Source organism: Anolis carolinensis, unplaced genomic scaffold, assembly GCF_035594765.1.
Source record: "Anolis carolinensis isolate JA03-04 unplaced genomic scaffold, rAnoCar3.1.pri scaffold_15, whole genome shotgun sequence".
Classification (NCBI taxonomy): Eukaryota; Metazoa; Chordata; class Lepidosauria; order Squamata; family Dactyloidae; genus Anolis; species Anolis carolinensis.
In genome coordinates, this window is record NW_026943826.1 from 11,862,829 (window position 1) to 11,878,861 (window position 16,033).

Consider the following 16,033-nt stretch of genomic DNA (forward strand, 5'->3'; position numbering starts at 1 on the left):
GCAGCTTACAAGCTATATATACATGCAATAAATTATATTATTAGTATAGCACAATATAATAATAATAATAATAATAATAATAATAATAATAATTTCCATCATTTCCATCATTTCTATCCCGCCCTTCTCACCCCGAAGGAGACTCAGGGTGGCTTACAAGCTATATATACATACAATAAATTATTAGTATTATTTATGTATTTATTATTTATTAGCGACATTTATATCCCGTCCTTCTCACCCCGAAGGGGACTCAGGGCGGCGTACAAGGTATATATACATGCAATAAATTATATTATTAGTATAGCACAATATAATAATAATAATAATAATAATAATAATAATAATAATAATGTCCATCATTTCTATCCCGCCCTTCTCACCCCAAAGGGGACTCAGGGCGGCTTACAATCTATATCTATATATATGATAAATTATATTATTAGTATTATTTATTTATTTATTTATTATTAGCGACATTTCTATCCCGACCTTCTCACCCCAAAGGGGATTCTGGGCGGCTTTCAAGCTATATATACATACAATAAATTATATTATTAGTATAGCACAATATAATAATAATTTCCATCATTTCTATCCCGCCTTTCTCATCCCAAAGGAGACTCAGGGCGGCTTACAAGCTATATATACATACATTAAATTATATTATTAGTATTATTTATTTATTTATTATTAGCGACATTTATATCCCACCCGTCTCACCTCAAAGGGGACTCAGGGTGGCTTACAAGCTATATATACATACCATAAATTATACTATTAGTATTATTTATTATTTTATTTATTACTTTATTTATGTATTATTTCCATCCTTTCTATCCCGCCCTTCTCACCCGAAGGGACTCAGGGCGGCTTACAAAACTGGCAGAATTCGATGCCAATACACAACAATACCAAAGAATAAAAACAGATTTAAAACAATACAAAATACTTGAGCCATTTATCCACAAAAACCTTGTACATAAACCTTAGTCCAGACCGAGTCGAAGCCAACAAAACTTAGTATAGCACAATATTATAATAATAATAATAATAATAATAATAATAATAATAATAATAATCCAGCATATCTATTTTGTTTGCTGTATCATACTAATAATAATAATAATAATAATAATAATAATAATAACAACTTTATTCTTCTACCCCGCCTCCATCTCCCCGAAAGGACTCGAGGCGGCTTGCATGAGAAAACAAACCAACCATAACATAAATTAACATATAGTCCATGAATTTAAAACACAATAGCATAGCTACATAACAATATTTAAAACCAAGACATCAATTGCTACGTAAAGAGGGTGATTAGTGCAAAAACTCTGAGTAAAGTACAATAGAGTCTCCTTCTCAGCCTCTGTTGGGAGGGCTCTGACTGTGCCTTCCTTTACGGCAGAGTTTACTGTTATTATATTGTATTATTTATTTTTAATGTGTTTTATTCGGTTGTTGTTTTTACATGTATTTTACTTTGCTTATTGTTTGTTTTTGGGCTTGGCCCTGTGGGGAGATGGAGGTGGGATAGAAAAATAAAATTATTATTATTATTATTATTATTATTATTATTATTATTGGACTGAAGGGCCATCTGGGAGATCCCTTCCAACATGATGGGTTTCCAATATTGAATCGTTCAAGGATGCGATGGGTGGTAATAGGGGCTCCATCCTTGGGGATATGTGTGGGTTTTTTTACACTGAAACCGGATGGTCATCTTTTGGGAGGGCTTTGATTGTGTCTTCCTTTATGGCAGAATAGAGTTGGATTGGAGGGTCCTTCCAACTCTAGGATTCTATTAATTTTCAATATGGAGATCCATCTTTGGACGTGGGAGTTACACAGAAGTTGGATGGCCATCTGTCGGGTGAGTTTTGACAGTGTCTTCAGTTATGGAGAATAGGGTTGGATGAATAGTATTCTTGCTATTCTTGCACAAGTCCTTCCACAGATCTCTCTAATCCTGATAAACCCGCCATATCCCTGGTTACTGGTTGTTGAGGTTTGGTTTTGATTCATTTTAATGTTGTTTTTATACCTTGCTGGTTTCAATTGTTTAATTAGATTGTTATATGTATTATAAAACTGCGTTTTAGTTTATATATTTTGTTGTATCCTTTGGGCTCGGTCCCGCATGTAAGCCGCCCCAGATCCCTTCGGAGAGATGGTGGCGGGGTATAAAAATAAAGTTATTATTATTATTTTACACTGGAGTAGGATGGCCATCTGTTGGGAAGGCTTTAGTGCAGAATAAGGTTGGACTGGAGGGCCCTTTCAACTGTAGGATTCTATTAATTTTCAATATAGATATCCACCTTTCCCCCAATATAGATATCCATCTTTCCCCGCATCTTTCTCCTACACAAGTAGGATGGCCATCTGCCGGGAGGGGTTTGGTGGTGCCGTTCGTTATGGCAGAATAGAACCTCTAGGGTTCTATTAATTTTCAATATGGAAATCCATCTTTGGAGGAGAAGTGAAATGGCCATCTGTTGTTATTATTATTATTATTATTATTATTATTTTACACTGAAGTAAGATGGCCATCTGTTGAGAGGGCTTTAGTGCTGCCTTCCTCTATGGCAGAATAGGGTTGGACTGGAGGGCCCTTCCACCTCTAGGATTCTCTTAATTTTCAATATAATTTCCATGTTTGGAGGGGAGTTAGATGGCCATCTGTTGGGAAGGCTTTGATGGTGTCCTTAATGGCAGAATAAGGTTGGACTAGATGGCCTTTAGGGGGCCCTTCTGGACTCTAGGATGCTATGATAGATCTATCATGGAATATAGTATCTATCCTAGCTGTAGCTGGATGGCCATCTGTAGGGAGGGCTTTGATGGTGATATTATATTATACAACTGTATTGCAATATTATTAGTAATATTGCATGTAATATAAATATACAATTATAATAGTGTATTATAATTATTATTACATTGTATTACATCATAATATTATTATTAATATAATAGATCTATCATGGAATATAGTGTTATCTATCCAAGCTGTGGGTGGATGACCATCTGTCGGGATGGCTTTGATGGTGTCTTCCTTGCAATGGCAGAATAAGGTTGGACTGGATGGCTTTTGAGGGGTCCTTCTGGACTCTAGGATGCTATGATAGATCTATCATGGAATATATTATATGCTAATTTTATATACATATATATATAATTTATAATAATGTATAATTATATAATATATTGTATATACATATAATATTGATAATAATATTATAATGGAATACAATATTATACTAATAATAATGCAATATAATAATAATAATATCTATATATATAAAAAAGTGATGGAATCCTGGCAACCGACAAAACAACAAAACTAAACACCCCACAACCTCGAAAATTGACAGCACAACCCCTCATCCATGCCTCTAGGTTGATACAACAAAAAGAAAAGAAAAATAAAGTCCTAATTAGAGGGAGAGGAATAATTGTTTTTATCCAATTGCTGCCAGTTAGAAGGCTAAGCTCCGCCCACTTGGTCTCCTAGTATTATATATTAAGTGTAATATTACTAATAATATTACCATATAATGATATAGTACAATATAGTAATTTAATGCTTATATTATGCTATGCTAATAATATATTGTATGTTCATTTGATTTGTAAGCCGCTCTGAGTCCCCTTCGGGGTGAGAAGAGCGGGATATAAATGTAGTAAATAAATAAATATAGTGTTTAGCTGTGGCTGGATGGCCATCTGTCAGGAGGGCTTTGGTGGTGCCTTCCTTGCAATGTAAGAATAGGGTTGGACTGGATGGCCTTTGGGGTTTCTTCCAAATCGAGGATTTGATCATACCCATAGACAGTGTTATCTATCCTATCTATGGCTGGATGGCCATCTGCTGGGAGGGCTTTGATGGTGTCTTTCTTGCAATTATTATATTGTACTATTAGTATTATATCAAATTACAATATAATATTATGAATATTATATGTATATACAATTATTGATCATACTCATCGATAGTGTTATGTATCCAAACTGTGGCTGGATGGCCATCTGCTGGGAGGGATTTGATGGTGCCTTCCTTGCAATGTCAGAATAGGGTTGGACTGGATGGCCTTTGGGGTTTCTTCCAAATTGAGGATTTGATCATACTCATCAATAATATTATATCTATCCTATCTATGGCTGGATGGCCATCTGCTGGGAGGGATTTGATGGTGCCTTCCTTGCAATGTCAGAATAGGGTTGGACTGGATGGCCTTTGGGGTTTCTTCCAAATCGAGGATTTGATCATACTCATCGACAGTGTTATCTATCCTATCTATGGCTGGATGGCCATCTGCTGGGAGGGCTTCGATGGTGCCTTTCTTGCAATGTCAGAATAAGATTGGACTGGATGGCTTTTGGGGATTCTTCCAAATTGAGGATTTGATCATACTCATTGAGAGTGTTATCTACCGTCATGATCATACTCATCGACATTGTTATCTATCCAAGCTGTGGCTGGATGGCCATCTGCTGGGAGGGCTTCGATGGTGTCTTTCTTGCAATGTCAGAATAGGGTTGGACTGGATGGCCTTTGGGGTTTCTTCCAAATTGAGGATTTGATCATACTCATCGACAGTGTTATCTATCCAAGCTGTGGCTGGATGGCCATCTGCTGGGAGGGCTTTGATGGTGCCTGTCAGAATAAGATTGGACTAGATGGCCCTTGGAGGTCTCTTCCCGATCGATAATCATGGAAGGCAACGCAAAGGGGAGGGGCGGGGCTTCCCGGGAGATTGACAGCGAGGGTCTCCCCTTTCAGAGCTCCAAAGGGAAGGAGGGGGCTCGGCGCATGCGCACTGGGCCCCCCTCCTCCTCCTCTCCCCCCTCCCACCCGGTCGCCCTCTCTCTCCCGCTCGCTCTCTCTCTCTCTCTCTCTCTCTCCGCCATTCTTCCCCTCATCCCTCCGGCTCCCTCGCGCTCACCTTCCGGCTTGTTTTCGGCGGCCATTTCCCCTCATCCGCGCGCCTCATCCTCCTCCGCCGCCGCCTCGCTCCTCGCGACCGGGATGCCGTTGCCGCCGTCGCCTCCTCCTCCTTCCTCCGCCCCTTCCGGCCCTCCCTCGCGCCTCAGACGCTCCCTCAGCCTCGCACGTTTGCCTATTGGTCCATCCTCCCTGATTGACGCGCGGCTTCCTCCAATCGCCGCTTTCCGGAAGGGAGGTTGGGCCCGATTGACGTACACGGCAGCCTATGAGGGGCAATTTGGGCGGGAGAGGGACCAAACGCCTCAGCGCCTACCTCGGTCGGCCATGATAGAAGCAGCGCGAGGCGGGGAAATGAAAGGAGTTGTCCAATCAAAGGAAAGAGGGAGACGGCTCAGCCAATCGAATCCAGGCGATGGAGGAAGGGAATCAGATTGGCGGGCGCCTCGTCCAATAAGGATGCCTGGGGAAAGATGTAGGCGACGAAAAAAGGCGAGGCTTAAAGGAGTGACGCAAATGGAGAGGGGAGCGAGGGAGGGAGGGAATTGAGAAGGGGCGGGGCCTAAGGCCCGGCGCGCTCCTATTGGCCGGGAGGCCTTGACAGGCAGCCGCGCCTCTCCTCGGGCCGTTAACCCCAAACAAAGGCGCTGATTGGCGGAGGCGCGAGGGGGGCGCGGCGGCCAATGGGAGGAGAGCCCCGGCCGGCCCTGCGCGCTGATTGGCCCCGTCGGTGGTCCTCCCCTCGGTCCGCTCTCTGGAGCCGCCTTCTGCCCTTGGATGCGGGGCTTTTCCGTAGTTCATGACAGCAATATACATATACATATATACATACATATACATGTACACATGCATAGACATATAGATGTACATATAGATGAACATATAGATGTATAGATATATACATATACATATAGGTGTACATATAGATGAACATACAGATATACATATAGATGAACACACACACATATATAGATATTTAGATATATAGATATACATATAAATATATGTATAATGTGTGTGTGTATATATATATATATACATATGGGTGTACATATAGATATGTATAGATGAACATATAGATATACATATACATATAGATGAACACACACATATATAGATATTTAGATATATAGATATACAGTACATATAAATATATGTATAATGTACACACACACACATATATATATGGGTGTACATATAGATATAGATATATAGATGAACATATAGATATACATATAGATAAACATATATATAGATAGATATTTACATATATAGATATACATATAAATATATGTATAATGTACAAATAGATATATAGATATATATATGGGTTTACATATAGATATGTATAGATGAACATATAGATGAATATATATATATGCACACACATATAGATGAACATATAGATATACATATACATATAGATGAACATATAGATAGATAGATAGATAGATACATATATATATATATAGGTGTACATATAAATATATATAAACATATTGATATGCATATACGTACAGATGCACATATAGATATATACATAAATATAAATATACATATACATATAGATGTACATATATAGAGAGAGAGACGTACATAAGGATGTACATACATACATATACATATAGATGTACATATAGATGTGTGTGTATATGTGTGTGTATATATATAGCATTATGTATGCCAGCTATTAAGACTATTGATCCCAAAATTGAGATATATTATCATGATTATTATCTTATGCTCAAGCTTTAATCCAATTGGGTTGCTGTGAGTTTTCTGGGCTGCCTGGCCATGTTCCAGGCGCATTCTCTCCTGACGTTTCACCCACATCTGTAGCAGGCATCCTCAGAGGTTGGGAGATCTGTTTAAAACTACATAAGTGGGGTTTATATATCTTCAGGGTGGGAGAAAGAACTCTTGTCTGTTGGAGGCGAGTGTGAATGTTGCCATTGGACAGTTTGATTAGCATTGAATAGCCTTGCAGCTTCAAGGTCTGTCTGCTCACTGCCTGGGGGAATCCGTTGTTTCTGTAACCGTTTGTAAAAAGAAGCACAATCATTTGTTACATAACCTGAGTGACACATATTTTAAAGACTGTGTAAAATGACTGTTTATTCTCTTTGTTCTCTGTAAGAATTCAGAGAGACTACTGTATATATTGTTGCTCTGTAAGAATTCAGAGACTGCTGTATATATTGTTGCCCTGTAAGAATTCAGAGAGACTGCTGTATATATTGTTGCTCTGTAAGAATTCAGAGAGATTGCTATATATATTGTTGCCCTGTTCGATCTTTTGAACTGAAGTAAAATTACTGTTACTTATTACACTAACCTGAGTGACGTGTTAATACACTGCAAGGTATATTTTGGTTCAGAAACAGTGGTAAAGCTTCTGTTTATTTATACCTACAATCTCCAACAACCAAACCTTGAAGACCTCTCTAAAGGTGGAATGAAGGCGGTTTGACACCATGACACAATGGGAGGTGTAGTTTGGCAGAGAAGGCCAAAGAACTTCCAAAACTATGTTTCTGGTGCTCATTTGGGCCTTTTCCTAATCCATCTCGGATCTTTCCCTGAACAAGTTGCCTCCGTTGCGAGGAACTTTATCCAAGGCTTTGAGAAGCCGCATCAATTTTTATCCGCCGGCGAGCCTTAATCCTTTGGCTCCCCAAAACGGCCTTATTGGGGTGGGAAGGGAGCGAGTCCGCCTTCCCCGGAGCCCCACGGCTTTGCCCCTCTCCTATCAGGCCATCTTTAATTACTTTCCGCAGCTAATTTACCTGGTTCTGAAGCGAGGCTTACTAGTCTATAATTCCCAAGATCCCCCTCCGGCTTCCCTCCCGAACAGATAGGCAAAGCCTTGGCTCCCCTCCAGTGGCAAGAACTGATTTTAATGATAGATTAAGTTGCCACTTCTTTTCTCCCCCTTAAGCAGCGTGGCTGCTTAATTCTCCGACTCGGGCTGAATTCTTGAATAAATACGACCAAACTCCGGTGATTAATTGCGGTTTACTATATTAATTTGTTCCACTGTCTCCTCTCCGACATCTCAGTATCTTCGCGAGATCCGTTTTCTCTGCAGGCATCCTTTGCTCATTGGACATCAGAGGGTCCCAGTAGGTATCTAAAGGTTCCACTGGACATTAGAAGGTCCCAGTAGCTATCTGAAGGGTCCATTGGGCACTGGAATTGACCAGTGGATATCAGAAGGTCCCACTGGGTATCTGAAGGGTCCACTGGACATCAGAAGGTCCCAGTAGCTATCTGAAGGGTCCATTGGGCACTGGAATTGACCAGTGGATATCAGAACATCCCAGAAGGTATCTGAAGGGTCCACTGGACATCAGAAGGTCCCAGTGGGTATCTGAAGGGTCCATTAGGCACTGGAATTGACCAGTGGACATTAGAAGGTTTCAGTAGGTATCTGAAGGGTCCACTGGACATCAGAAGGTTCCAGTAGGTATCTAAGGGGTCCACTGGACATCAGAAGGTCCCAGTAGGTATCTAAATGGTCCACCGGACATCAGAAGGTCCCAGTAGGTATCTGAAGGGTCCACTGGACATCAGAAGGTGCCAGTAGGTATCTAAAGGGTCCACTGGACATCAGAAGGTCCCAGTAGGTATCTGAAGGGTCCACTGGACATCAGAAGGTCCCAGTGGGAATCTGAAGGGTCCACTGGACACCAGAAGGTCCCAGTGGTAATCTGAAGGGTCCATTAGGTGTCAGTATTGACCGGTGGACATCGGAATATCCCGGTAGGCATCAGAAGGGTCTTTTGGGTACCACAATAAACGGGTGGACATTGGAAGGTCCCAATCTAGTGGGCATCAGAGGGGTCCATTGAGCACCAGAATTGACTTGTGAACATCAGAAGGTCCCAATGGGCATCTAGTGGGTATCAGAAGGGTTCATTGAGCACCATAATTGACTTGTTGACATCAGAAGGTCCCAATGGGTAGCTAGTGGGCATCAGAAGGGTTCATTGCGCACCAGAATTGACTTGTGGACATCAGAAGGTCCCAATGGGCATCTAGTGGGCATCAGAAGGGTTCATTGAGCACCAGAATTGACTTGTGGACATCAGAAGGTCCCAATGGGCATCTAGTGGGCATCAGAAGGGTTCATTGAGCACCAGAATTGACTTGTGGACATCAGAAGGTCCCAATGGGCATCTAGTGGGCATCAGAAGGGTTCATTGAGCACCAGAATTGACTTGTGGACATCAGAAGGGTCCATTGAGCGCCACAATAGAGGAGTGGACAGCGGACGGTCCCAGTGGGCATCTCCCAGGATGGTGGCCATTCAAGAAACAACCTGGAGGTCCCCATATTGGCTTTCAGCTTCCTCGCCAAGGAAATGGATGCTCGGGAGAGATCGCCTTGGCCAGCGATGTATTTTCTTCATTTCGCCTTCCAAGCCTGGGATGTACTTGGCTCTTCTCCTGCCTCTCTCTCTCTCTCTCTCTCTCGCTCTGCAACTGGACCACGTCGAATGCCGGCACAATGCAAATGAAGGCCCCGGCGCGTGTTCCCTTTGAAGTGTGTGACTAAACACTCAAAAGGGAGATTTTCTCCCCTCTGGCCCTCCTCCTCCTCCTCCTCCTCGTCCTCCTCCGCTTCCTTCTCGAATGACCTGCGCTTGGCTCCGTGGGTTTGTTGTGCTTCGCCTGCCTTTGTTTTTCTGCTGACGGCTGGAGGAGCCGCTTTGTGGGACAGAGACAGCAGTCGGAAGCTGGAAAGCAGCCCGGATCCTTCTCCTTCTCCGCTTTCCCCCTCCCTTCCGCCTGTGAACATGACAAGAAACAACGATGGAGAACCAGAACTGGGCTCGTACCATCTTGGGCCCAACACCTAAAACCAAGCGGCTCCGAGACGACGCCATTGAGTATCCACTTACGTACTCAATTCAAAGAACCCAAGGGAGGACGTTTCTATACACTTTCCGCCCTGAGATTCCTCCCTCGTTGAATCCAGAATCTGCTAATCCTGAGCAAAGATGATGGATTTCAACTACTCCTCCGTAGCCCTTTTATTATTTCCTGCCTTACAAAGAAAGATGGATTCCTTCCTCCTCCATAGATAGTCACCGGTTCCTTGTACTTGTAAACAATCAGAGCCATCGGATAGTCACATACAACTAAGTCACACAGGAGAGAAGAAGATGGATTAATTCCTCCTCCGTAAATATCCACTGATTCCTTGTATTTGTAAACAATCAGAGCCCTCCGATAGTCACATACAACTGAGTCACACAGGAGAGAAGAAGATGGATTAATTCCTCCTCCATAAATATCCACTGATTCCTTGTATTTGTAAACAATCAGAGCCCTCCGATAGTCACATACAACTGAGTCACACAGGAGAGAAGAAGATGGATTAATTCCTCCTCCATAAATATCCACTGATTCCTTGTATTTGTAAACAATCAGAGCCCTCCGATAGTCACATACAACTGAGTCACACAGGAGAGAAGAAGATGGATTAATTCCTCCTCCATAAATATCCACTGATTCCTTGTATTTGTAAACAATCAGAGCCCTCCGATAGTCACATACAACTGAGTCACACAGGAGAGAAGAAGATGGATTAATTCCTCCTCCATAAATATCCACTGATTCCTTGTATTTGTAAACAATCAGAGCCCTCCGATAGTCACATACAACTGAGTCACACAGGAGAGAAGAAGATGGATTAATTCCTCCTCCATGGATAGCCACTGATTCCTTGTATTTGTAAACAATCAGAGCCATCGGATAGTCACATACAACTGAGTCACACAGGAGAGAAGAAGATGGATTCCTTCCTCCTCCATAAATATCCACTGATTCCTTGTATTTGTAAACAATCAGAGCCATCGGATAGTCACATACAACTGAGTCACACAGGAGAGAAGAAGGTGGATTCCTTCCTCCTCCATAAATATCCACTGATTCCTTGTATTTGTAAACAATCAGAGCCCTCCGATAGTCACATACAACTGAGTCACACAGGAGAGAAGAAGATGGATTCCTTCCTCCTCCATAGATAGCCACCCGTTCCTTGTACTTGTAAACAATCAGAGCCATCAGATAGATATATAAACACAAGGAACCGATGCCTATCTATGGAGAAGGGAAGAATCCATCTTCTTCTCTCCTGTGTGACTCAGTGTAAGTATCTGCCAGAATCCATCTTTTTCTCTCCTGTGTGAGTGTGAGTATCTTCCCATGTTGTATGTAACTATCCGATGGCTCTGATTGTTTGCAAGTACAAGGAACGGGTGGCTATCTATGGAGGAGGAAAGACTCCATCTTCTTCTCTCCTGTGTGACTCAGTCTGAGTATCTGCCAGAATCCATCTTCTTCTCTCCTGTGTGACTCAGTGTGAGTATCTACAGAAAAATCATGTATGTGTATACACTCTTGTAACACTGAATATTTTTTACTACAATTGACATTGGCTCAAGATTCTACGCAACTCCAGGAATAATATGGACTTGGTTGTCTCTTTTTGTCTGTTATTTACTTTTGATATAGTATACTTTGTGAGAGTGTGACATGGATATTGTACCTTTGTTTATGAAATCCTGAAAGCAATTTTGTTATATGCAATATAGTTTGAAGAGAATTACTTTAATATAGAGTTGTAGAAACCTGAATTGTATTACATTCCTTGGGATTGTTACAAGAGTGTATATGTACATACATTATTTTTCTGTATTATTATAGATATTTGTGTATTACCAGATCAGTGTATTTGACAGAATCCATCTTCTTCTCTCCTGTGTGACTCAGTGTGAGTATCTGCCTGTGTTGTATGTGACTGAGGGCTTTGGTTGTTTACAAGGACAAGGAACCGGTGGCTATCTATGAAGGATCAAAGAATCCATCTTCTTCTCTCCTGTGTGACTCAGTTGTTTGTGACTATCCGATGGCTCTGATTGTTTACAAATACAAGGAACCGGTGGCTATCTATGAAGGATCAAAGAATCCATCTTCTTCTCTCCTGTGTGACTCAGTTGTATGTGACTATCCGATGGCTCTGATTGTTTACAAATACAAGGAACCGGTGGCTATCTATGGAGGATCAAAGAATCCATCTTCTTCTCTCCTGTGTGACTCAGTTGTATGTGACTATCCGATGGTTCTGATTGTTTACAAATACAAGGAACCGGTGGCTATCTATGAAGGATCAAAGAATCCATCTTCTTCTCTCCTGTGTGACTCAGTTGTTTGTGACTATCCGATGGCTCTGATTGTTTACAAATACAAGGAACCGGTGGCTATCTATGAAGGATCAAAGAATCCATCTTCTTCTCTCCTGTGTGACTCAGTTGTTTGTGACTATCCGATGGCTCTGATTGTTTACAAATACAAGGAACCGGTGGCTATCTATGAAGGATCAAAGAATCCATCTTCTTCTCTCCTGTGTGACTCAGTTGTATGTGACTATCCGATGGCTCTGATTGTTTACAAATACAAGGAACCGGTGGCTATCTATGGAGGATCAAAGAATCCATCTTCTTCTCTCCTGTGTGACTCAGTTGTATGTGACTATCCGATGGTTCTGATTGTTTACAAATACAAGGAACCGGTGGCTATCTATGAAGGATCAAAGAATCCATCTTCTTCTCTCCTGTGTGACTCAGTTGTATGTGACTATCTGATGACTCTGATTGTTTACAACGAACCAGTGGCTATCTATGGAGGAGGAATGAATCCATCTTCACGTACCACCACATTTCACGACACATAAAGCACCCAGGATCGTCAGTCCTTGACAATAACGGATCCCAACATTGAGGTCTCCAGATGTTTTGGACTGTCTCCGAAGAACGAGGCTCCAAAATACCTGGCCGAGGGCCTCTCTAGCTGTCTTTCTCGCCCATTCCAAATTGGGACAGGAGGAAATGGCTGGGATTTTCTGCCTGTAGGAAACCGTTCAGGACGCCAGGAGACCGTTTCCCTCGTGTCGACAATAAAAAAGACCTGCGGTTGCTGAGACAAGCGCCATCTATTATTTACAGGGCAAAAGTGGTTAAATATTAAAACATTTCAGCCTGGGACGGAGCAAGGGAAGGAGAGACCCCTCCGATGGTTTCCTATTCGCCACAGAAAGACATGCGCTGATCTTCCGAGATGTGGCCATGAAGCATCTCTCTATGTCTCAATGTCATCGGAAAATGCACTGTGCCGGTAATTAATGTTTTACGGAGCATAAACAGTGCAACTAAAATGCAGACGTGAGTTCTAGGTGTCGTGGTCTCAGCACTCAAGGAATATCAAGGGAGGAGTCTACACCAGGCATGGGCCAACTTGGGTCCTCCAGGTATTTGGACTACAACTCCCACCATTCCGTCAGTACATGGACAACATCCTCCAATACATTGATGACATACTCATAGCGCAGACATGGAACAACTTGGCTCCTCCAGGTGTTTGGACTACAACTCCCACCATTCCTTCAGTCCATGGACAACATCCTCCAATACATTGATGACATACTCATAGCGCAGACATGGAACAACTTGGGTCCTACAGGTATTTGGACTACAACTCCCACCATTCCTTCAGTACATGGACAACATCCTCCAATACATTGATGACATACTCATAGCGCAGACATGGAACAACTTGGCTCCTCCAGGTGTTTGGACTACAACTCCCACCATTCCTTCAGTCCATGGACAACATCCTCCAATACATTGATGACATACTCATAGCGCAGACATGGAACAACTTGGGTCCTACAGGTATTTGGACTACAACTCCCACCATTCCTTCAGTACATGGACAACATCCTCCAATACATGGATGACATACTCATAGCACAGACATGGGCCAACTTGGGTCCTACAGGTGTTTGGACTACAACTCCCACCATTCCTTCAATACATGGACAACATCCTCCAATACATGGATGACATACTCATAGCGCAGACATGGAACAACTTGGGTCCTCCAGGTGTTTGGACTACAACTCCCACCATTCCTTCATTCCATGGACAACATCTTCCAATACATGGATGACATACTCACAGCGCAGACATGGAACAACTTGGGTCCTCCAGGTGTTTGCACTACAACTCCCACCATTCCTTCAATACATGGACAACATCCTCCAATACATGGATGACAAACTCATAGTGCAGACATGGAACAACTTGGGTCCTCCAGGTGTTTGGACTACAACTCCCACCATTCCTTCATTCCATGGACAACATCCTCCAATACATGGATGACATACTCATAGCGCAGACATGGAACAACTTGGGTCCTACAGGTGTTTGCACTACAACTCCCACCATTCCTTCAGTACATGGACAACATCCTCCAATACATTGATGACATACTCATAGCGCAGACATGGAACAACTTGGGTCCTCCAGGTGTTTGGACTACAACTCCCACCATTCCTTCAATACATGGACAACATTCTCCAATACATGGATGACATACTCACAGCGCAGACATGGAACAACTTGGGTCCTCCAGGTGTTTGGACTACAACTCCCAACATTCCTTCAGTACATGGACAACATCCTCCAATACATGGATGACATACTCATTGCGCAGACATGGAACAACTCAGATCCCATAGCATTGAGCCTTGGCAGTTAAAGTAGTGCCAAACTGTGTTAATTCAACCGTGTAGATGCATCTAAGGCGAAGGTGGCTCGGTATTAAATGCTTCCCTCGCTCGTTCGCTTCTGGGATGCGCAGCACTGCCTCCTCACCCTGGGGCCACATAGATAATAGACTTGACTTTCTCCTTCTGCACCAAAGTGCATGAAGCAAAGGTTACGCCGGTGAGCAAGAAGCAGAGGGTTTAATTAATCCCAGAGTGTCCTCCTCCTCCTCCTCTTCTTCTGATGGGAAACAGACCGCAGATCTCTGTCGAATGAACTAGATTCGGAGAGACATTCCACCTCCGCCAAAGAAGCCGGGGATTATGAGCTCATGCTGTAAGGCTTTGGTGGGCACTCACCTTGAGTTTGGGAGTTGTAGTTCACCTACCTCCAGAGAGCACTGCACACAGCACAACTGGAAGAAGAGAACCTAACAATTTGTACAGAATACCAGAATCTTCTCTGTAGCCCATTTATATAGGGGCTCTCACATACCCAGAATCTGTAGGTCTCCATCCCATAATCCCATAATAAGTCTACAACCCATCACATCACTAACTTTGAATACTGGTGTCAATGGGAGGGGATCAACGCTGAACGATGGGAGTTGTAGTTCATCCAAAATCAGATCTCTCTGAACCCAACGTTGGATGAATCTGGGCCAAACCTGACACGCAGACCCGGTGTATGTTGTATGTTGGCATGTAGGATGTACATTTACAAATTATTATTATTATTAGGCTGAAATTATTTTAATACATTTATTTAATGTGTGTGTGTATATATATATATATATATATATATATGTTTAGTTCAATTTTAATTGTATTTTCATATATATTTCTATGTTTAATTCTATGTTAATTGTATTTTCATATATATTTCTATTGTTTAGTTCTATGTTAATTGTATTTTATATATATTTCTGTTCTATTTTAATTGTATTTTATATATATTTCTATGTTTAGTTCTATTTTAATTGTATTTTCATATATATTTCTATGTTTAGTTCTATTTTAATTGTATTTTCATATATATTTCTATGTTTAGTTCTATTATAATTGTATTTTTATATATATTTCTATGTTTAGTTCTATGTTAATTGTATTTTCATATCTATTTCTATGTTTAGTTCTATTTTAATTGCATTATATATATATATATATATATATGTTTAGTTCTATGTTAATCGTATTTTTATATATATTTCTATGTTTAGTTCTATTTTAATTGTATTTTATATATATATTTCTATGTTTAGTTCTATTTTAATTGTATTTTCATATATATTTCTATGTTTAGTTCTATTTTAATTGCATTTTATATATATATATTTCTATGTTTAGTTCTATTTTAATTGTATTTTCATATATGTTTCTATGTTTAGTTCTATTTTAATTGTATTTTATATATATATTTCTATGTTTAGTTCTATTTTAATTGTATTTTCATATATTTTAATG

At 41.2% G+C, this 16,033-nt stretch overlaps 1 protein-coding gene across 5 annotated transcripts in view; it reads right to left on the reverse strand.

The window, feature by feature from the left end:
• camta1 (calmodulin binding transcription activator 1) overlaps nucleotides 1-5,107 on the reverse strand; it is a 195,240-nt gene extending 190,133 nt beyond the window's left edge. For all 5 annotated transcript variants that reach the window (XM_062965984.1, XM_062965982.1, XM_062965983.1 and 2 more), the window contains exon 1: nucleotides 4,959-5,107. In XM_062965984.1, coding sequence (XP_062822054.1) covers nucleotides 4,959-4,983 — 25 coding nt within the window. In that variant the 5' untranslated portion in view covers nucleotides 4,984-5,107. The remainder of the gene's footprint in view (nucleotides 1-4,958) is intronic.
• Between the last annotated feature and the right edge of the window lie 10,926 nt (nucleotides 5,108-16,033).